Genomic DNA, 23,510 nt, shown 5'->3' with positions numbered 1-23,510 from the left:
TACCCAAAACCATCATTAAAGATTAAGCCTTTTGATGTATTTTGGAGCATGTGAAGTAAGATTTAGAAAAAAGAAATGCTTTCAATTGAAGAGAACTTTATAAATCAGTTTTTAAGAGATGCTTTGGGGGCCCCTGGGAATCTTGGGGCCCCAGGCAACTGCCTGTGTTTGCCTAATTGTAGCTACGCCCCTGGTTATATGGAGAAAGTAAATCATGTCATTAAAATTTGAATTTCATGTCATTTCATTGTCAGCTTGAGTTTTGCTGGTGATAGGCCCGTTTAACGAGATATTCCACTGAAATAAAAAAAAATGTAAAGCGAAAAAGAACAAATGTGAAATACTACAAATCCAGAAAATGATGTACACCTTACAGAACCAGCCACATAAATCAACCATCTGATTGGTTTAAGGTAATTTTTGGATGATAAATTAATTTAATTATTTTTGTATGTAACTACTCTTGGACCGTTCATGTATGTTTTTTGTAGCATGTTCGACAATGTCCAGACGTCTGTTTGATCAAACCCGTTAGATTTAAAGGAGCGCCACATGAAGAGAGGCCGCTGCACCGCACACACGTTTCCATGACGACGCGGGGGAGGGGTGATGTTACACCCACCGGAAACGGTCTCTGCAGTGCCAGCAGAAAATGGCAAGGAGGCACAATTCATATCTTTTTTATTGAGTTTAATTGTCATATCCTATCCCGCACACATGAATGCTGAGAGCTCAAAGCGTGCGGAACTTGCGTGGGAACACCTGGTGGTATGACTGGACTCCCGTGTTCGCGCTTTAAAGAAGTAGTTCGCCGACTGTTTTGGAAACATCGTACCGGCCGAGAGTAGACCGTGTGGGAGAAGGCAGAGCGGTCCTGCCCCCTTCAATGACCAACCTGCAGTGCTAGCGATAAAAGCCTCGCTGGCGACGCCGCAACCATGGAAGTCCCCCACGAGTGTCCGTAATGGAGCTGTTACCCAGCGGAGTGCCTGCAGTATAACGGTTTCAATATGCCCGACCGGTGGTGCTCCATACGGCTCTCAGCTGCCTGATATTAACGTTTCAGGCCTGCTTCTTTCCATCTGGAAATTTCTTGGCAGGCCAGCTAGCACCGCTAGCGTTAGCCTCCTCTGTGCTGCATCTCTGGGATCTGATGGTGCAGGGTTTTCCATGACTACACAATTGACCTTGTTTTTTGTCAATTCGAGGACATTTTAACTCCAAATCGTATTTTATGGGATTCATATCAGTGAAAGAGAAGCGGGCCTAAGCCAAAATGGTGAACTGGAGGCGGCTGCTGCGAGTGTCCAACCGATCGTTTTTGGCCTTCATATTCTTCTTCTCCATGTCCACCACTTGTCTCTACTTCATTTATGTGGCCCCTGGAATAGGTTGGTTGATAGAGATTTACTCTTAACGCCTCACACGGTAACAGTTAATGTGATTATGTGTGGATTATCGCCTGCAGCCCAATAAGCTCCAGCTGCTGTCACAGTTTAGCCAATGCTAACACAGTTAGCCTACTAGCTCACAGCTGAAAGGTGGCATAATGTCCAGTTAGCCCTCACATTTCTGTGATATTGAAAAGCGAAACCACTCCGAAATGGAAGGTAGACTGACATAAGAAAAGTATTATCCAAACTAGTTGAATAAGATGCGCATTAATTGATATTATACAGCAGACTTGTGAATGAATGAACCGTGAGCATCACTGCTAGAGTTAAAAACAGGGATTCCTCACATGTACACAGACTGAGTTATTCCAGCGATTCAGGATAAAGCATTGTTTCATCACAACTTTAATCTAGACATCTCTTTAAATTTCTTTAAAGATTTTAAGGTTTGTTAAGTTGGTAACAAAGTCTGCTTTTATAAGACAAAAAATGTCAATCTGTGATTGTCATGAGTCTGTCTTAACATTCCTCCGCAACGGTTGATTACAGAGAAGAGAAAACGGTTTGAGTTAAATTACTTGTCATGAAAATGCAGTACAAAACAGGATTGATTTTTACATTCCGTGCATTTTACACTCCCTTTTTTCATGACAGCTATAAGTGAAGGTATGACACTGTGCTTGTATCCCTTTGGTCATATTGGCCCGCAGTTGGCCCATTGTTGTGTAAATTCCTTCTGATGTTGTGGAGTTTCACTGGGTCATTTCTCCGATCACATGCCTGAGGAATGGCTGAGTGCCGACAGGAATTATCTGCTCTTAGTGCAGGCTTTTACTGGCAGTCAGTGTTAGTCATGCCGGAGAGGTGTGACAGCTCCTGGAGAATTTACTGAAGACTCTTGATAGCATAAAGGTCCATGTAAACTGATACTGTTGCCAAGGCGAGACCGTTATGTTGCAATAGAAACACTGTGAAGCCTTATCTCTTTAGTCTGTTCCCTATTTGAATTCTCAAGGTAAAGAAGTTCTCAAATTGTTGCAAACTCATGCTTTCACAGCACCTTACAAAGATGATTTGTGTTGAGTTTGTGTAAACAGTCTCTCTGTTGCACATGGTTTAGATTTTTAGTTGTTTCATGGCTCTTGCTAATTTTTCTTGAGTGACGAACAAATCACAAAAGGTAGGCGACGTAATCATTTTTTGAAACAAAGTTATTCAGAACGGGTTCTGAAAATTTTTTAGACCACAGACCCTTTCAGTTATGACATTTTTCCAAGGACCCACTCATTATCGTAACATTGATAAGCACAATATTAACACCATGTAATAATGAACTTTGTGGTATAGGGCTGCAGCTATTGAATATTTTAGTATTCGAGTATTCTACTGAAAATTCCATCGATTAATCGAGTAATCGGAAAGAACACATTTTGTTAAGTTAAAGAACAGTTATTTTTCAAATGAAAATTTGTTTCAAGCAAGTGTAAAATCAAGTGACTTTGGGTGATAAATTCCAAGTTCCGTACGATCTGATGAGATATGAGATACAAGCAGCTGATGCAGATCAATACATGCTTTCATATTAGTCTCCAAACACCAGAAAAGAAACTAGATTTGTTGCTCGTCGCTATTTTGAAAAAGAGGTAGCTTGAGGGGTCTGAAAACTCTAAATATGGCATCAACTCTATTTGAAATGCCACTCTCTGATCTTTTTAAAAAATTAAACGATTCCTCGAGGCGGAGAAAATTCCTCGATCATTGTTTGTAATCGAGTATCTTGAATAATTCGAGGAATCATTTCAGCTCTAATATAGTACTTTGCAATGATAGAATTTGGCTGTATTCACTCTCCAAGTGATTCATTTTGTAAAGGTTGAGAAAATATTGACTCCAATGTGTTTTTTTTTGTTTTGTTTTGTGTTTTGCTTTTTTGTCCTGTCATGTGGACAATGAAGTGATCATACCAGAATTGATCCCATGGCACAAAACCTAAATTGAATAAGAGTATTGGAAAAAATAGCTGATTTTACTGGTGCAAGACATCCCAGTTAATTGACATGCTTTTTCAGTGATACCGTAAACTCTTACAACTGTTTTTTAATTATTCTGTGGACCAAGCATTGGTTCATGGACCCTACTTTGAGAACCACTGGTTTAGGAGAATGCTCACAGTTTTTGGTTCTCTTTTCAAAGGCTAAAATGAGCTATAAACCATCATCTGTGGAGGACTTTTTTTCATTGCATTCAACATGAAGCTGAGGAATGAACATGGGGATTTGGTGTGGTAATTTCATGCATTGCTTGTTTTCCTTCCTTATGACATATCTGACATCTCAGGCTTACGTGTGGTTGGTGGCATCACGAGCGTCTATTGATAAGTCTGTGTGCTTGGTAGCAGATAAAGAGCAAGCAATCTAGCCTTGTTGTCAATCAAATGATTATGATGTGCTTTATTTTTTTCTATTTCAGCTTTAAATATATCATTCTGCTTTAAAGGGGACATATCATGCTGATCCCTGATTTAATACTTACATATAATATAAATTTGAAAACAAGACCTTTCACCCCCTGATTTAAAAAAAAAATGAGATATGTTTTTTTTTTTTTTCTGATATCCTAGAACGAGATTTGATGCCTCTGAAAATAGGTCATTGCCATTTGGCCGCGAGATTTCGACCTTCATGACGACACGAGGATCCTTTCTTTTTATTGGAGTAATCTGATAAAGCAGCTCCTCCTCTGTGATGTCAGTTAGTCAGACACCCGCCACCGAGGGATACACCCACCAAGAGCAGAGTATAAATACAGCTCCCTACTAGCGCTGGCTAACTTGACTGAGTGCTGGATGCAGGGACTCTGCTCTGCTGAGCAGCTCGGCTTTACATGGTGAATTAGCAGTTAAAACACTGTAGTTTTAGCAGACGTTGTAATACTTGTGAGACTGTGATATTTGCATGCTTGTTCTGACATGCACTGTGAACCTGTACCACAATAATGCTGCGGTAATAACATAGTGATGAACTGACGATCTTTAGACTACACTTTCAGCATGATGGATAAAACAGACAGAGAAAAGTGAAGGAGCACGATGGTGCCTTGTTATAGAAATAGTTTATTGGTGAAGTCTGCCTATATTTCCACGTATAAACTATACATGTTACAGTACCGCTTTGACTCACCACACTGAATCGTCCTGAGATGATCTGTGTCGAGGTGGATTTTCTTCCTCCTGAGCTGCAGAACCGTCCAGGTCTGACTCAGGGTCCAATACAAAAGGATGTATCCTATACTCTGCCATTTTATTAGTGCTATCAATGCCTTACGGTGAAGTTTTGGCAAACAGCAAACTCGCTCGGTCTGCCCCATTCAATGTGGCGATTTTGTAAATACTGCCATGCTGCAAAAACCGCCCCCTGGCTCTACCCCCTCCGCCCCTCTGATGGAACTGACCAATCAGAGCACAAAGGGCTGTGACGTTGCGAGGTTACTGGAGGTCATTCTGGAAACGGAGCGTTTCAACGAGATCTTCAGAATGGCCTAAAATGAGGATATTGAGAACGCTATTGTGGGGCAATGAAGGAACTAAATGACTTGTACTGAGGGCAGAAATGCTTTACAGGCATCCTAGTCTGGCATAGTGAAAAGGAGAAACAAGCGTGATATGTCCCCTTTAAGGGCTTGCACATCCCGGTGGATTACCAAACAGTGTTTTGGTAGTCAGCTATATACTGTTAATTAAGTGCTGCGGAGGCAAACGCCGTACTCTGGGTGGTGGTCTAATGAAATTGCTAAGCAGTGTATGATGATTGGGCAGTTAAATCTTGTAGATACAGTAAAGTCATCTTCAGTGGCATGCTGGTCTTCTTCATGCTGTCATTTGAACAGCAGCCAACGCTGCCCGGCTGCAGCGCGATAAGACCTTTTCCATCGTCTGTTTTCTCCTATGCATGTAAACAGTATTAAGTGAGCTGGAGGATAAGATGAGTGGCAGTGAGGCAGTAAAAAATGACTGGAAGAGTTTTAAATTGAACAATTTAAACGTCAGTATTTTGATAAACAGTTTGTAAATATATCCACTAAGCCTTTGAGTCCTGTAAATGAGTCAGTATGTTATAGAAAATGTTACAGGTGAACTATGAGGACAGCTTTATGCAGGGGGGTCATTGTCCTGCAGCATGCAGACAGTGTCTGGGCCTTCTCTATGTCGGCTCTTTCATTGTTTCTGGTCATTCAAACCCCTGTGGTTGTCTCTGTGAGCCGGGCAGATGAGTGGAAAGAGAGAAGTGGAGCAGCCTGAGGGTGCAGCCTCCTCTGTGAAGGGTGACAGGCTGGATAATGAGTTAAGAGTACTGCTGTGGAGTCTTTTAAAGGGAATCCTTCATGCAGACAGAGCTGGATTGGTCAGTTCATTTGAATTGATGCATAACTTTCCTGTTGTTAGTGTGGTCTTCTGTTTTGTTTTTTCTCTCAGCATACCTGAGAGGCAGATGGTGTCCTGGGGTTCCTCTGGAGTTTTATTTTAGCTTCTGTATTAATAGGAGCATCTAGACAGGCAACTGCAGCACCCCATGATTTATTAAACAGGCGTCTTTCCTGTTTTCCTCATGCTGTGAGGTTTCCAGCACAATCCTGCGATGGAAGTCTTCTGTGGGTGGTGTAGTGACATAACTCTGTTACACCTTTCGCTGCAGTTTCAGTGTCAACATCTGCAAAATAAAACACAATCATTTAAAAGGGCTAGGAAACAGGTGATGTGGCTCTGAACTGACCTTTTTTTTGGTTTCCTCACAGAGTTTTTTAAGCATTTGAGGATAAATGTGACCCTTCCATTAAACCCGTAGCCTCTTAACAGCTCAATCTGTTGTTTTTTGAAGGTGATTATTCAGTCTGTGAGTGTTGTGGACGCTGGTTTCAGGATTTGTCTCTGTGATTGTGATAAATCATTTAAACATTCAGTGTTTTTAGAAGCTGTTGCTGCAGAGAATCACATTTGTTGTGTCTGAAACAGAGACTTCAACATGCTCCATGTTTTTTTGTTTTTTTAGTTTAGCTCTCATAACATGAAGCAAGTGTACAGGCCTTTAAACCTAAACTAAAACCTGCTTTTCTTGTCTCCCCACCAGCCAACACATACTTCTTCATGGTGCAGGCTCAGGGCATCATGTTGAGGGACAACGTGAGGACCATCGGCCAAATGATCCGATTATACACCAACAAGAACAACACCCTCAACGGGACGGGTGAGTAGCACGCATGATGAAAGTTCAACCTTAGCTGATCACTAAAGTTTCACACAGCTATAACTGTATGTCAAATTCAGCACTGTAAAGCTTGTTGAGATAAGATTTGTTGTGAATTCTAAAAGTTGATTGATTGAGAGCTCTGCATGGTGATCAGATTAGTCATGAAGGGAAAAAAAATGAAGCAGCTGCTGCAGAAAGGATCATGTTCTCGAGGAGGTGTCCAAAAGATGAATCAAACTATGCCACTTCATGGCCAGACTCTTTTTTTTTTTTTTTGAATTTGAACACAACACTCTGAAAATATTCAAAGAATGCATTCACCAGTTGACACATCTGTTTAACTGTTAGCTTAGCTTAGCTTTAGGGAGCTCAGCAAAGTGTTGAAGAGAGATAAAAGTTGGAAAGTGATTTATTTATAGTTTTAGAAATTAAAGAGTATAAGAAAGGTGTAAATAACCTCAAACTCAATAAAACCCAAACCACTAGCTTACAAAAGAGGTATTTTTATGGTGGTGTATGAAAAACCACATAGCTTTACTTTTTTTTTTTTTTTTACTTTTATTTAACTAGGAAGTCCCATTGAGATTAAAGAATCTCTTTTACAACAGAGACCTGGCCAAAATAGCAGCCGTACAGAGTCACAGTACATGGAAAATGACAACACAATCAACAGGTTAAAATAAATAAGCAAATACACACATTGGCTTTCAAGAAAAACAACCACATGCCTCTGTCACCACACTCTTAATGATGCTCTTAAATTCATTAAGAGATATCATTGAATCCAGTTTTAGCTCTTTTTGAAGATTATTCCATGACCAAGGTGCATTAAAAGAAAAAGCAGTTTTCCCCAGGTCTGTAAAAACTCTAGGTACAGAGAAGAGCAGCAAGTTAGAGGATCGTAACTGGTACCCAGTTGAGCTTAGATACTGAAAGGAACAGAGGTATGATGGAAGTTTTCACAGAATTGCTTTGTCAATAAAAATCAGCAAGTGTTGTTGTCTGCGAATTGCTAGTGAAGTCCAACCAACCAAATCATAAAGAATACAGTGATGGGTGAGAGATTTTGCGTTGGTTATGAAGGGAAGAGATGCATGATACACTGAATCAATAAAATAAAATTGAATTAAATTAAATCAAATTAAATTAAATTAAATTAAAATTAAAAAGATAAAACTGTTGCTTTCTATTCTATTTAACACTTCACAAGAAATTGGGTACACTATAAATGTTCTGAAATACAAATTGAACAAATAAGGTTAAATAATAATTTTAAATCATGATGTTACAAGTGCACAAATGTGTTTTGCAAGTATGTTGCAATAAATATGTTGGGAGGTTAGTCTGCTACCTTGCAATTGCATCCATATAGCGGTGTTATTATGGCAAACAAACCAAGTTCCAGTTGTTTTTTCAAGCAAAACTGGACAAGAGAGTATGCATTTATTGCCAGAGATGGCCGCAGATGCACCTTTTGTTGAGAAAGATTGGTCTGTAGGACATCAAGTGGGCAGCATCTTTTTGAGACCAAACATAAAAACAGCGTTAGCAAAGTTTGCAAAACAAAACAAAACATTCAAACTTTCTGTACTGTTAAAAAACAGGCAATGGAAGGAAGTTAGACCATTTGTCACTGCACACTAAGCATAAAAACCATTCAAGGAGACTTTCCCTTTGACTGTTGATGATTTCATTAAAGAAGTAAATATTGGCACTTTGGACAAGAGTGTATTTTTAAGGCAGCTCGTGTCATGGAAAAGGTTGCCTACCCCTGATATAGAGGATATCACCATAATCAATCACAGACAAAAATGTAGCCTCCACAAGTTTTTTCTTGGCTTTTAAAAGTAAAACAGGATTTATTTCTAAAATAAAAGCCAATCTTAATTTTAAGCTTTTTTACTGGGTTTGTGATATGTACATTAAATGAGAGTTTGCTGTCTATCCAAATACCCAAGTACTTGTAGGAGGTCACATTTTCAATACAGTTTCCTTCAGAAGTAAAAAAATTAAAATTATTCACCTGTTGTAAGTTACCTCCTGAGAAGACCTTGAACTTTTTTTTTTGAGCATTCAAATCTAGCTTTAGATTTTGTAGTGTCATTTATAAGGGCTGAAATGCTGTCTGAAGCTCTTGCACTGCTTTTGTGATAGAGTTTGCATACTTCTGCTGTAACTGATCATATTTCACCACCTTGGTGTCATGTGACTCTTCTCCCTCTCAGTAACTCGTCATGATATCTGTAGGGAAAAAAAGCAAAGTAAGCAAAGCCAAGTAAGATCAAATGGTAATATTTATTGGAAAAAACCTGATACTTCCTGTTTGTTACTGTGATGTTTTGGAAGTAAAACTATTGTTATAAGAAATGTAAAGGAAGGTTACATGAACCAGGTGTTGAGGTAAACAGGGGTGTTTTCATAAAATAATAATATGTTATATTTCAAAATCAAATATTCCTCAAATTTTAGTAAATAAACAATACACAACCATAAATAATAAAAAAAACAAAGAGGGATCTCCAAACAAAAGTCACAGATCTGAGTCCAAAGTAGATTGAAATTTAATTAACACAACTTCTGAACTTTACATACACACAAACTTCAGCACAAATTCAAAATCAAACGCAGAGTGCAGACAAAGCACTCAGCGGGCAACAGTTCACATAAAACTCAGTCCCTGCCGACTGAAGCTCCAGCCACCCTTTTGAAGCTTGTGCCGGCTAATTGTCAGCCCTTATCGGTCCAGTCGACCACCAGACACTACAATCCTCCATCACCACCATCAGCATGAGGGGAAGGAGTGAAGACACGTACAGAAGCACAGACTCGAGCAGACACAACCTGTACGGCTGGGGCCATAACAGTCATTTTACTGAAACAGAGAGAATAAAGGCTATGAAGAGACAGCATTTGTAGCTTGTACTGATAAAATATCCAAACTGAGTTCAAAATGAAATGTTCATGTGGAAAAACAAACATTACAGTTAATGTAAAATTCTCTACTTCTTTGTATCTGGATGAGAGAAAGACTTATAATTTGGCTAACTTTGTAAACCAACTGAGAATATATTTAAACTGGCTATACTATTTTACGATGGGATTACAGTGTTTTACTGTGTGGTGAGGAAATCTTCAACACTAACAGGAATCACAGGTTAACTGTAAACCTCAGCGGTGAAGAAGTGAGAAATTAAACTTGTACTTGTTGTAAGTTGCTGTCAGAGTGGTTGGAGAAGTAAGTGAAATGTGTCCAAAACCTCACTTCATGGTATTTTAGATCTCCCTTGCATGAAAAATGCCCTGACCTGCCAGTGTTGACGACATCCTACACACAGTCTTTGTAATCACAGAGAAGCACAGAACTGAGTTGAATAGATCTTTTCTATGGGTCATCCCTCTGTCACCAACACCTGATCTAACTCTTTGAATCTGTACTAACTTTTCTTGAGTGCTTTGGAGTCTTCAACTGTTGTGGCCTAACGTGAGACTTTTTGTTTTTCTGCAGACTATCCTGATGGCAGTAACTCCAGTGAGTACCTGGTCCAGCCAACCACATACCTCCCTGAGAACTTCACCTACGCCCAGAACCTCCCCTGCCCAGAGCGATTACCTTCTATGAGTGAGTCGCTCGCTGCCACACAGCATCTGCTCCCATTCATATGATCAAGTGCAGAGTGCAGCAGGAAACATTCATGAGAAATCCCAGCAGTCAGGCAGGAGAGGAGGGGAGATGTCAGGATAGTGTTGAGTTTTGCTTTTTGTCAAAAAAAAAAAATGTGCTGCTGCACCATTTGAATGAATGTGTGAACAGTGAACTCCAGAAACTTTCAGGGCCTGTAATTTTCCTGAAATTTTCCATCGTGCACGCCTGAAACAGCTCTGCTGATGAGATAATAGGATGCAGGTGTGATCAGGTCCATTTTGGATCAATACTTTCCATAAACCAAGCACTCCACTACTAAAGACTTCTACAGAACACCAGCAGCACCTCTCACCCTGCTGTGTTGTTCTACTACTGCCACTGGTTTCACATTATGTCATAGTGTGGTTTTCACATTCATGTTCTGACAGACTTAAACACGTCTCTCTTTCCTGTACACACACACTTTGGTATTAGTTGACACCTGATACAGATCTACTTCTCCAAACATAGGTGTGACCTCAGTAGAAAGTACAAATGTAAACGTAAAGGAGGAACAACTCATGCTAACAGACTGTTGTAACAGAAACCGTTTTTTCACCTTACAACAGCTCTACATGTTGAGAAAAGATGTTTCAATCGATCCAAAGGTGTGCTGTTGTTGTTAAGAGGCCGTTATCCTCAGGAAATGTTGCATTACAACAACTTAACCATAAAGAAGAAGTCTGAGAATTTAAACAGGGATACAGGAGAGAAACAAAATCTAGATTACCGAAGTGTAGTGAAAACCTACAAATGACTAAGAACTGAAGCCACAGATTCTTCAAACTAAACTCTGTTGAAATTAAAAATGAAATGCTGCCACAGAGAGATTTTTTTATTTACTTGACTTAGAGGAAGAGTTGGAGTAATTTTTCTATCCACTTTAATCTGTGAGTAATAACCTTTACTTACTTAGCAGATCAGCAACTCAACTCAACTTTACTTTATTTATACCTGAGGGTATATTTGTCTTGCAGACGGAGTGATCATGTTTCACACCATAAACAATAAATGCTGGTTTTAGGATCACGGTTCGGTACATTCTCGGTACAGTATGGAACAACGCAAAACCATTTGCTTATTATGGATGTTTATTAAACCAAAAACTTCACCATTATACAGCGAGGGGGGAGGCTCTTCAAGCTCCAGTTGGTCGTTAGCAGCAGCCATGATGCACAATTCGTTCTTTCGTTATTCTGTTTCAAAATAAACTCAAAACAATGGAAAAACTAACTTGTTTTTTTGTTTTTCTGTTTAAAAAACAAAACGGAATAACAGAAAAAAACACCTTTTTCTGTCCTGGTTTTAAAAATGGAAAAACTAAAAATAATAAAAGAATGTGTCAAAATTGTTTGTGTAATATTTTGATATTAAATGTGAACATCTCTATATAAAAATTAGACAAATAACTCACATTGGAGGTTTATACAGACATGTTCCTGAGCTTATTTTTTATAAGTAACGGATGGCTGACGATCCACTCCATCTTATCCGCGCGCATCTGCGCACTCCCGTGTGTGTCAATGAGACAGTCAGTGCACAGTCTGCTGCTGTCTGATCTGCTCTCAGAACGAAAGAACGAACCGTACACGGATTCTGTGGCTACGGAAGCTCTTTGATATTCATCTTCTGATTGGCTCACTGTGAGACGTCACGTCCACAATATATGCATATGATCGCAAAGCACGAATCACAGACCACTTTCCTCATGAATATTAAAACGCCTTCCCTGCTCAGCCAATCATAGACGAGTACTCACGTGAATATTAAAGAGCCATGTGCATTGGCTAACGTAAACTTACTGTACTCGTTTGAATACAGCACTGTACCGAACCGAATAAAGCAGCATGAATCAGTAAAATAAATAAATCAGATAAATAAAACACACAATCAAACTCATAAAAACCTGAAGAAGATAACTATAAAACCATAAAAGTAATAAAAAAGTTATGCTATAAGACAGCTCAGCAGCTTTACATGGAGAGGACAGTCCAGGCTGAATTGTTAACACACTTTATACTTTAAGAGGAAGAGTACAGAGAGAGGAATGTTGCAAATTTGAACACCTGATCCAACCTGAATAGTGATCTCTGATTGGCTGTATGATACAATGTAAAGAGAGCATGTTTTCAGTCAGAGTAAAAATTAAATATGTATTGATTAAAATGTCTCCACAGAGGGCCTTATGGAAGTGAACATGACAGAAATCCCGATGGAAGAGAAAGAAATGAAGTTCTCCAAGTTTTTTGACATCGAGTTTGGAGGCCATTGGAAACCAAAGGACTGCAAACCTCGCTGGAAGGTGGGTGACTGACCGTACGGACTGATGAATTAGACATGTTATCTATGCTCAATATAGGGTCCATAGAATTCACAAGTGTAATCACTGTCTTATGCTTTTATTTGTGCTGTAGGTTGCCATCTTGATTCCGTTTAGAAACCGCCATGAACATCTCCCCATCCTCTTCCAACACCTCATCCCCATGCTGCAGAGACAACGGCTGCAGTTTGCCTTCTACGTCATAGAGCAGGTAGAGTATACAGGGTCTGAGTCTGGGAACCAGCTGCATGCAACTGTCCCGCTGAACACATGCTGAGTGGAGTTTTAAGGAAGTATGAAAATCACTTGTGTTAGTGGAGCCAGACCCTGATGTTGAACCAGATAAAATCCAGTAAACCACCACTTCTATTTCTGTAATACCAGCACAAAGTGGTAACTTATGTATGTGTGTTTGTGTGTTTGTCCGTGCTCAGAGCGGGAGCCAGCCCTTCAACAGAGCCATGCTGTTTAACGTGGGGTTCTTGGAGGCCATGAAAGACCTGGACTGGGACTGCTTGATCTTCCATGATGTTGACCACATCCCCGAAAACGACCGAAACTACTATGGCTGTGGTCAGATGCCACGCCACTTTGCTGCCAAACTGGACAAATACATGTACATGTAAGTGTGCTGAGGACACAGTGGGAATATTTTCTTTCAGACGATCATACAGAAACACTATGATTCAGGTTTGATAGGGAAACATTTGTTGTTTGTCTCTCTGAACTCCCGCACTGACAGATGTTAGTGTTAATAGTGTAAATGACTGAAGTTCACACGTCTGTTTAAATCTGTTTGTTGTTGGTTGCAGTCTTCCATACAGCGAGTTCTTCGGTGGTGTGAGTGGACTCACTGTGGATCAGTTCCGCAAGATTAATGGCTTTCCCAATGCATTCTGGGGCTGGGGAGGAGAGGATGATGACTTGTGGAACAGGTTAGTCAAAAAAAACAACAACAAAAAAGACCAAGTTTCAAAAACTGTTCACACATTTAGTTTATTTGCTCCATCTGCTTCTTTTGTTTGGGCAATGAAGGTGAGACAATTTCACCCCCCAATCTCATTGAAGTAACTGAGTTTCTTTTATTAACAAGAAACTGAAAGTGTTGGGAGCATGTCACGATTCACTAACAAAAAGAGAAAGTGGCTGAAAGGTCTGACAGTGTTTGGTTATAAGAGGAACACTGCTTTAATGAATGACAGCATTCAACTTATACTTAAGCTGCATGTTGTGTCCTTGATCACCTGCTGAAGTATCCACAAAGAATATCTGAGCAGTGCTTGACATTTCATGATGCCCAAACTTGTTAAAGACAAAAGCTAAACATATTTAAAGCCAAATATTCCTTTGTTGTGTTCCTTGTGGCTTTGAATGAGCCTGAAAATATGTCTCCAGCAGGTCTGTAGGTGCATCTCCAGATAAGATTGGTTTCGTTGTCAAAGCAGAACTTTTTTATTTATGTTGCAACAGTTTTTGATAAGTTGAGAAATTCTGCATAAGCAGGAAGTCACAATTTGGTTCATGCAGGTTTAAGTCTAAGACTGAGGATCCTGGTTTATGCTCAGTCTGTGTGAATGAACAAATATAACTGATTCCAGGACTCGTAAACTCTTTCCTCAAATATGTCCTGGCTTTGATGTTCACAGGTATTAAACAGAATGTACTGATGACTACAAACATTTTCAGCAAATCTGTACTGTCACAACACAGCCAACAGTCACGCTCAGCAAACTCCAACAGGGCTCCAGAGTGCAACCAACATATTTTCTAAGTCACTGGTCTACCTAGTGCTGCCCAGTTTTTCTCCTGTGAACAAACTCGCACTCATAAGGATTGTATATTGTGGTCTAAACCAATGTGAGACAGAGCTTGGGTGGGCCTTTGCATCTGATTGGCTGTGGTCCTGCTCGCTGCTCTAAGTTGTGTGTGTTTGAAAAGCAACCCAAGAGTAGCCTAACTGAAACTGAAAAAGCTAATGAACGGGTCAAAACGACAGAAGATAAAGAGAGGCAGAAACATTGAACGTTTTTTTCATTAAGAAAACTTTTGCAGACTGTTACATCCAGCCCCGCTACTGAGTCCAAGACACAGAGTCCCTGGTTAGATGCCAAGCCCTGGTCCTTTGGGGATAACATCAGACTTTGAACCAGAGGAGAAAACTGAGTCTGGGATCAAGCCATGAGACTCAAATTTAAAAAGATCAAAATAAATTCTTTCAGCCAGAACTGGTTGAAATAGTTTCCCTGGCTGAGGGACAAAACGCAATGCACTGTTTCCTGTCAGGAGTGCCATCAGAATATGATCATTAAGTTATGGAGGGCAATAAAAAGGTGACCTTATGGTGTTAAATGCTACGCAATAAAAAATTCAAGTTTACCTAAATAAAAAAAAAAAAAAAATAGCCACACCAGTGTAACTGATGGAAGAAGTTAGAGCCCTGCACCGCAGGAACATTCCTTACGTTCCTGTGATCAGGATGTTGGAATGCTGTCAACACTTCTCAGAGCTCCACTTAATTTGAAGCACATGAAAATGTTTCTGCAGCAATTCATGAAAATGTGATCTGTTTTTTTTTCTCCTCAGAGTTCACTACGCTGGTCTGAATGTTACACGGCCTGAGGGAGAGATCGGCAAGTACAAGTCTATTCCTCACCACCACAGAGGAGAGGTGCAGTTCCTCGGGAGGTAAGACAACTTTCTCAAGACCAGGAGTCGATGGACTCCTTTACAACCTACATCATCAAAAAGATGCAGCGTTCAAACTCTAAAATAAAACTGTACGCAGCAAAAGTTCCACAAAATTCTGATAGGATCGTGACAGTTACAAAGCAACCAGTGTTTTGGAGTAAAAAGCGACCGTGCTAACTGGAGATCTTCAGCTAAATGTTTAAGTGATTGTCAGCTGAGAGTCACCAGTTAACAGGGTCACACTTTACTCTGAAACCCTAGCAAAGTTTAGGCTTTAAAGTGATACTCCGGGATGGAACAAGTTGGGTCCTATCACAAGGTTTAGGGCAGAAATTACCCCTACAGCAGTGTTTTTGTGCAGCAGAAGCCCAGAGCGCTCGCACCAAACACCCCCTCCCTGCTCCTCTGCTGGTTTCCTCTGCACTCAGACGGGGACATATTTGACTTGACCAAAAACACAAATAAACGGACTCCCACTGAAAAAATCTGATATCGGTCTGCATTCATGCTTTATTTAGAGAATTTTCAGCGCGTTACTTTCACACAAAAACACCACTAAATAAGGCTCTAGTTCTCATCGTGTCGTAAAACTGCGCTACCTCCGCTGCAGAGCCACAGCTGGCTACGAGGCACTCGCCGCTTAGTGTATCAGTCCACGCGTTCCAGATATAAACAAACGCAGGTAGTCTGCCAGGACAAAGAGACACGATGAGAATTAGAGCCTTATTTAGCAGTGTTTTTGTGTGAAAGTAACGTGCTGAAAATTCTCTAAAAAAAGCGTGAATGCAAACCGATTTCAGATTTTTTCGGTGGGAGTCCATTTATTTGTGTTTTTGGTCAAGTAAAATATTGCCCCGTCTGAGTGCAGAGGAAACCAGCAGAGGAGCAGGGAGGGGGTGTTTGGTGTGAGCGCTCTGGGCTTCTGCTGCACAAAAACACTGCTGTAGGGGTAATTTCTGCCCTAAACCTTGTGATAGGACCCAACTTGTTCCATCCCGGAGTATCACTTTAAGCTATTAAATGTGTTTTTAATCAACCTCAGTTAACCAGGGTTGACTGTAAATAAGTCATATCAATGGATGAAACTTAGATTTGGGGATAGACCGCTTATTAGCCGGGCCGATTATCGGGGCCGATATTTGTCAGCGGATGTTTCCTCTGTATTCCTTTCAGTCGCCGTCTGTAGCAGCTCTTCTTCTGTGTAGCTACTCCGGTTCACACAGGTATCCTTTTGGTTCCAAAGTGAATGGAACTTCATCGTCATAGTCACTCATTTTGAATTTCCTACGCTGCCTCACAATCCTTAGAGTACAAACAAAAGAATAAGGTACTTGATCAAACTTACACGAGACTACAACCAGCACCCGAAGCATAGCTTGTTTACATTCCCTACAGCTGAAAGGAGGAGGGGGGACGGAGCGCACTAGTGCTGCGCGGAAGGATACATGACCAGTTAGTTAGGTCCGGATAAATGTTTATATTTCCGAAGACTTAATGCACTTAAAAAATATTTTATGTAGCGTACTCTTAAACTGTGGTATTACTTTTTGATTTTAATTTAGGCAGAAAAATTAGCCTTTGAATCTGGTATGGTCTTTCCCTGTTGGCGCCTATTTCCTCGTCACCATCGATTAAAGTTTGTGTCTTACTGAGGGAGAGGAGACAACTTTCTACTGTATCTAATGTCCTTAGTGGTCACATAGAGCTCATACAACCCCACTTCAAAAAAACTGAACTATCCCTTTAAGTGTTGAAGTTTGCATCATCCAAAATTTTGACACCAACATTTTCACTTTGACTTCAAATTAATATCGGCTCCAAATATTCGCTATCGGCCTCCTGAAATACTATTAATCCGTATAGGTATTGACCCTGAAAATATTGGTCTATCTCTACTTAGAATCCAGTTTTACTTTGTGTAGTTCATGAAAAAGTTGGTGTACACTTTTTAATTAATAAGCATCCTGTACGTCCTTTCTTCAAAAGAACTCAAACTGTCCCTTTGATTTGTAATGTAAACAATGGATCTGCAGCTGTAGTCATGAAGAAATGAACATTCTGCATATAGACCTCCTAAGTACTGATGGGGGGCTGTGTGCTCGTGTGTTTCGTAGGTATAAACTGCTGAGGTACTCCAAGGAGCGGCAACACCTGGACGGCCTCAACAACCTCCACTACAGCCCCCAGATCTCCCTCAGTAACCTCTACAAGAACATCACAGTGGACCTGTCCCCTGAGCTCGCCCCTATCGCAGACTACTGAACTGCTCCTACCGACCCCGACCCAACCCCCGGTCCACACCCCCAGCTCACCCAGCTCCCCTCCGGCCCTGCCACTCCACGGCAGCAGAGGAGAGGAGGGGGGCTCAGGCTGGGAGGGGTGAAGAGGCGCTCCGTGTAACGCTGCCAGGAAATCTTAGAGAGGAAAAAAACAACGTGAAAAAAAAAAAGAGGAAAAAACGAAGAGGCAGCGGCTCGTCTCTCAAAGTGAACTGTTGATTGTGTGTGTGTCAGTGAAACTGTGTGTGTGTGTGCGCGTGTGTGTGTCTGTTGGATGGATGAGTTGCTGCATGTTTTTTTGTCCGTGCCGGCTTAACTACTACACGTTGACCTGAGTCTTGGTTTAGGTTGGGGGGAGCAGCAGCATCTCAGCTCTGATGTTTACTGCAAAGCCTTAATGTGGCAGAACCACAGCTCCCTGTGCTCGGCTCCGCACTGCTTCACTTCTGATGTATCACCGTCACCTTACAAGCCAACAGACAAGATCTTGTCTCACTTTCTACTATCATTTGTTTTCTACATATCATTTGTTGGGCCACAGTATCCTTTAAACGGAGGGATCTGAGCGAGGTCGTCATCCATGTTTGTGGTATTTTATTATTTTGATATGTGGTATTTATTTTCTCTGAGTCAGGGTGTTTGAAGAAGAACACTCCTGTCTGTGTCACTCAAGTGTTTGCTGTTTGTTTTGCTGCACTGCTGCTGAATACGCATGAACATGTATGTAAATATCGGCCTCTTAAAGCTCGAACACAGAACACAAATATGTAAATATGGGCCTTTAGAGCTCGGGCATATTACAGTGATATTCCAGTGGGTTTGAATTTTATTTTGGCAGCTACCTTCGTTCTGAGGATTTAATAAGAGTGAGTGTTTTCTTCCTAACAGGAAGATCTTCTAACATATAGGATGTTTGGCTTTAAAGAAAAAAAAGAAGTATCCAAATCTCAAGATTTGACATTATCCTTTGCATGCCTTAATTTATTTTGTTTACCAGATTTTTTGTTCTTTTCAGACATAAATTATTTCATCATTTGGAGATGTGTATATTTTTAATTTTGCCTTTGTTCTTTCTTTTTTGAGGTGCACTGTGTGAAATAGTAGAGCTGCTCTCAGAAGGAGGGGAGGTGACTGAGTCTCTCCTCTGTGACTTTGTACGGAGAGCAGGCCTGGCCATAACAGCAGAGTATGTCCATGCAACATGCTTTGGTGCAGGTTTATAGTCTCATGTGAGTGTATATTTTTTCTTGTCCCAGATGTATTTTTATTTCGTATGATTTTTATTCAATGATTCAGTGCTGGACCATGTGATAAAGCTCTTCTTTGTACTGTACCGTGCGCTGAAGCACGAGGATTTGGGCTGGATGCTGTGTGTGTCTGGACTGTGGTGTAATAATAGTTATTTTCTAAGCTATCGGCATCAGAAGGGCCATAATGAGAGAACTTCAGCGTGGGCTCCACATAGCTGACACGTCTGCGGTTCTTGAATGGGCACGCGCTGTGAAAAGTTTAATTTCTTAAAGCTTTGAGCACTATAAAGGAGAGGAACGTGAAGGCAGATTATTTTTGACCAGATGTTCACTGTTACAGTTCTCCTCTATAACTCTAGTTTGAATTTGACATTGAATTGTACGTTTGAAAGAGTTTCTTTTCTTTTCTTTTGACAAACGGTATGTACTGAAACGTTACATCAGAGCTCTGGCCATTTTTCACCCAGGTCTTATTTCTAATCCTGTCAGGCTGTTAGATCTTGTTAAAAGCTTTTTGTACTTTTGGTCTGATGTTAACCGCACAAACCTTTGACCTACATCTCCTTCTGGAAACATCCACTGAGGATGCTGCAGAACTCTGGTGGTCAAAACCACAAGACCCGATGAAGACAGGAAACACTGTCCAGCAGATTCCTCAGAAGCAGTGTGTTTACATGCGGTTGTTTTCTTAAAATCTTAAGGAACGGACTGATCACGTGGTCCATCTGACGGCTCTGGGTGTTGCAAAAGATGCCACAGCAGTTAAATCAGAAATTTTGAAAACAAGTCAAACTTCAGAGAAAAAAAGATGGGTCACTTTAGAGTTTGATCTGAAAAAAGCTGCAGCCTTCACGCCCCCGCATTGATATGATGTTCTCTAATGGGAACCTGTGTGCTGTATTTGACCCCTCGTGTGCGTCATCACATGTCAATCCAAAGTGATCAAATCACGCTGCATTGAGGCGCCTGTTCACTAAAAGCCTCTGAACCAAAGTGTTGACTTCCCCCCAGTTTCCACAGAGGTGCCTCTGTGGCGCTCATTGAAACCCGACACCAAAGCAGTCGATGAGTAACAGAATCAAATAAGCATCAGGTTCGAAATGGCCAGAGTTACTTTTCTTATTTATTCTTTGTTTTGAGACATTTGATCTCAGTCTGAACACCCAGGGGTCCCAACACTGCGAGGACTGTCCTCACACCCCACCCGAAGGAGCCTCCCTCCCTCTAAAAACAAGCAGTGCCCCTGTTTGTGTGTTTACAGACTTTTCTTTTCTTTTTTTTTCCTCTAAAAGAAGGAGAAATGATTTAATCTGAGGCTGCGATCCGGTCTGGCTCGTGTTCAGGCTCAGAGCTTTAACACCCAGCAGCACGCAGCTCAGATTAGACAGGAGAGGAATTCTCAGTCAGTCTGAGGTTGTGCTGAAGTCCGGCTGTGCTCTTTCTTTTCTGCTGAACAGGGGACGTGGGGTAGTCTTGGTTTAGAGGATGACCCTCTTGTGCTTTGCCTTTCTTAGCTTAGTACGACATATTTTGCATAAGAGAAGAAGTCCTCCCTGTTTGTAGAACACTGGCTGTGTAGCATTAAGTGTTATCCAGAGGTGGTTCCTGTAGCCTGGCTACTCTCTTCATCATCTCTTTGCATTCACGACTCTTCAGCTGGACAGGATGTTACACCGTGCCATGAAGTCTCACACACACACACCTTCTGCCATCCCATTCTGTTGCCACAGTATTCAGCAGTAATGCCTTAATAATTAATTACTGCTCGTCATAAGTATTTTATTACTAAACTGCTCGTGTTGCCATGAGGGGCTCGCCTGACTCATCCTGGAAAAGTGCATTTAAACCTTAATTTCTCACCCAGAAGCCCAGACCCACCACACTCAGCACTCTGAAGAGCATGAACCGCATGTTACCTCTCACCTTTACTCATGCTACTGCTGTGCCAATGAAGTTTCACTTTGTCCAAACTGTGACAGCTGGAAGACGCAAATAGACTCATTTGAGGGTGAACTGGAGACTCACCGTTTATGAAGAAAACCGTTTTTAGCCCCAAAAAAAGATGAAGTGATGATTAAATGAGCCAGGGACGCTGGATTAGTGTCGTTAAGTCGTCGTTTTTCTCTAAAAGCTGCAGGTGAAGCAGGGTAGGAAAGGGTTAACCCAAAGCGTTGAATATCACAGACTTTATCAAACTTTTTAAAGACTTTTCTGTGGCTTACTTGTTCTGTTTATTCATCTCCATAGAGCAGCATTAAAAAACGAGCTCAGAAGATTAAACGTAGAGATGTTTGGGGGCAGTCAGCATGTAGCGCTTTAGATCAGACTATTCTCCTTCACTCTCGTAAATCTGCCTAGTGTTTAGTCTGCATGGCCAAAGCCCAAACTCTGGTCCAGATGCCAAATATAAACGGAGAAAGTCCTGGATATTGTGTGTTTCTACCTGTCCTGGCCTCTGACAGATGTCGGCTGTCACAGTGGGTCCCGGTGTTAGCTCAGATTGTTTGCACCAATCCTTCTCATCTGAAGTTCAAAGATAGGTCATAGGAAGTGTTCACCAGTTACAACTGTATTCCATTTTGCAGTATTTGTTTGTGCCTTGAGTTCTTTTTGTTTTGTTTCTCTTTTCATTCAGACTGAAGAGATTAAAAATGTTCTTGTTTTCCTGAATTGTTCACACGTTGTCCCCCTTTCGTTGTTCATCACATGGAGTCAGACTGAGAAATGAAGTGTCAGTCTGTCTGTTCCAGCGATGAAGCTGCCTTCACATCATGTGTGAGACCCAGTGGGGCTGCCTGCAGGGTGTGTTTCCACAAAAGCTTTGTCACAAGGGCAGTTTTCACACTTTGATTCAAAGTTTTGTCTCATTTTGAATTCAAACAACCAAACTTTCTCCTTCACATATCCTTTGGTTACAATCAACACCCTAAATTTCCTTCATAGCCTTAAATCTGCATGGCCTAGCCTTTAAATACTCCAGGACAACTTCCAAATCCATGATGGCTTTTGTGAACACCTCTGCAGGCAGCTTTCCACTGATGAGCAGACACAGGATGGTGTTAATGTTTGGCTCCATCACACAGGCTGGTGATCATTATTCAGCTTCATACTGGAAATGTGCACATTTGCAACAAAGCTTAAGTCTTCATGACTAAAAAATAAAAAATTTGAAAAAGTGGAAAGTCACACTTCTTCAAAGATATATCCAAGTTGGAATAATGTGCATTGAAAAAAAAGCCAAAGATATGTTTGAAATCAATGAGAAGAAGTGTTATTTGTGTACAGGAGAGCTCTACAGGATTTGAAAAAAAAAAAAAAACATCCAACAACGTTAAGGACGAAATGCTTAACAAAAACAGGTTACACAGTATTTACCTGAGCCCACAGACACATCAATCAACCTCCATTTTTATGTTGGCAATACTGTACACAGCCACCAACGTACTGACTCACTCCTGTCAGATAATTCCAACACTGCAAACATTTGATCAACTAGAGGAGGAAGTACATGTTGATGTTAAACAACATGTACTTTCGGGCCTTTGTGTTGATCTATTTTTGTCTCCCGTCTGGCTCTGGACACGTTTGTGTCACCAGATCACGTTTGGATTCTGGTATTGGCCTGTAAGAAACAGCTGCCTGCAGAGTCAGTACCTGTGGCTGACAGAATCTGTTGGAAAGCAGAATCGTCCTGTGAACACAGTCGTTAAAAGAATCACTTTGATTGGAATCAGATAATCATCCTCCGTGCGTTCAATCACTCAGCTCTTCGTCTCCATCAGTATCAGTTCAGGTGGAGGAACAGAGCAGTTTCACACTGAGCCAAGCCTGTGAACATGTTGATGTAGCACCCTCTCTGCACATGCTCAGTTCGGTCCTGTCCTGCCTCTCGCTGGCTCTGAAGCATGTGTTGGAGGCCTACCCCCTTCAGACATCACTGAACTTTTACACGCTGAAGTACGCTTCATTGTGAGAGAGTCTTTGAAAAGAGACAGTGAAAAATAAACAGACTGAGTCTGCTGTTGATTTGTAACTTCTGTTTTTTTTTCTTTTCTTTCTTTGTCAACAAAGGACAAATAAACACTTCATTGCCATATTCTGGAAAACAGACCTGTAGTTTGTCTTTGTTTACTCTTGTTTATGCCAGGGATGATTAACTTTTGATGACTAAATGACGACAAAACAAAACAGCTGAAAAAAAAGAGATGATCAGTTTCATAGGCCAATTTTGTGTGTGTGTGTGTTTTCCTGTTTCCCTCTCTCTAGGGGGAACTTAGTCTGTTGGAATTTTTGCTTGTTTACAACACCAACAATTGGTCTGCTATTTACAAAGCAGACAAAAGGTGGTATAAAACAGCACAGAAAGTAGAGGATCGTCTCTGCCAGTGCTTCTTCTTTTGTTGACTCTTAATGTTTGATAATAAGAATAAATTGTGTTTATACACAGGGGCGTATTTAGTGGTTTGGGGGCCCAAGGCAAATCCAGTCAATGGGGCCCTCCATGTCCTTGTAACTCATCTTCCTCAGAGCTAGACTGGCCTTCCCTGGGTCCACGGTCTCTCTGAGAATCAAGGCATGAGACAGTGCTAATCTTGTACATGGTAACTTAACACAACTAAATGCATTTCCTCAAGTTCTGTACTTTAGTTTGATT

The 23,510-nt window shown here is 40.9% G+C and overlaps 1 protein-coding gene across 2 annotated transcripts; it reads left to right on the top strand.

Moving 5' to 3' along the window:
- Window positions 1-576: 576 nt before the first annotated feature.
- b4galt6 (UDP-Gal:betaGlcNAc beta 1,4- galactosyltransferase, polypeptide 6) lies at window positions 577-22,157 on the top strand. Of its 2 annotated transcripts, none has more exons than XM_074667989.1 (9): window positions 577-655; window positions 6,518-6,634; window positions 10,143-10,256; window positions 12,497-12,621; window positions 12,734-12,850; window positions 13,074-13,261; window positions 13,452-13,574; window positions 15,223-15,324; window positions 17,442-22,157. In XM_074667989.1, the coding sequence occupies exons 1-9, from the start codon at window positions 610-612 to the stop codon at window positions 17,587-17,589; spliced, it is 1,080 nt and encodes a 359-aa protein (XP_074524090.1). In that variant the 5' UTR covers window positions 577-609; the 3' UTR covers window positions 17,590-22,157. The 2 variants fall into 2 exon arrangements, with proteins under 2 accessions (XP_074524090.1, XP_074524089.1); XM_074667988.1 differs by having other exon boundaries at window positions 579-1,391.
- The last annotated feature ends 1,353 nt before the right edge of the window (window positions 22,158-23,510 follow it).

The sequence above is a fragment of the Halichoeres trimaculatus genome, unplaced genomic scaffold (assembly GCF_033239565.1).
Source record: "Halichoeres trimaculatus isolate MK-OKI-2021-1 unplaced genomic scaffold, fHalTri1.1 fHalTri1_scaffold_4, whole genome shotgun sequence".
Classification (NCBI taxonomy): domain Eukaryota; kingdom Metazoa; phylum Chordata; class Actinopteri; order Labriformes; family Labridae; genus Halichoeres; species Halichoeres trimaculatus.
Note: the sequence above shows the minus strand (reverse complement) of the source record. Positions and strands in the feature narration are given on the sequence as shown.

Bases quoted from the DNA above. Each gene is read 5' to 3' on its own strand.
- b4galt6 (XM_074667988.1), top strand. From the start codon at position 1,277: ATGGTGAACTGGAGGCGGCTGCTGCGAGTGTCCAACCGATCGTTTTTG. The intron at 10,257-12,496 runs GTGAGTCGCTCG...ATGTCTCCACAG, and splicing joins AGAGCGATTACCTTCTATGA to AGGGCCTTATGGAAGTGAAC. The intron at 13,262-13,451 runs GTAAGTGTGCTG...TGTTGGTTGCAG, and splicing joins CTGGACAAATACATGTACAT to TCTTCCATACAGCGAGTTCT.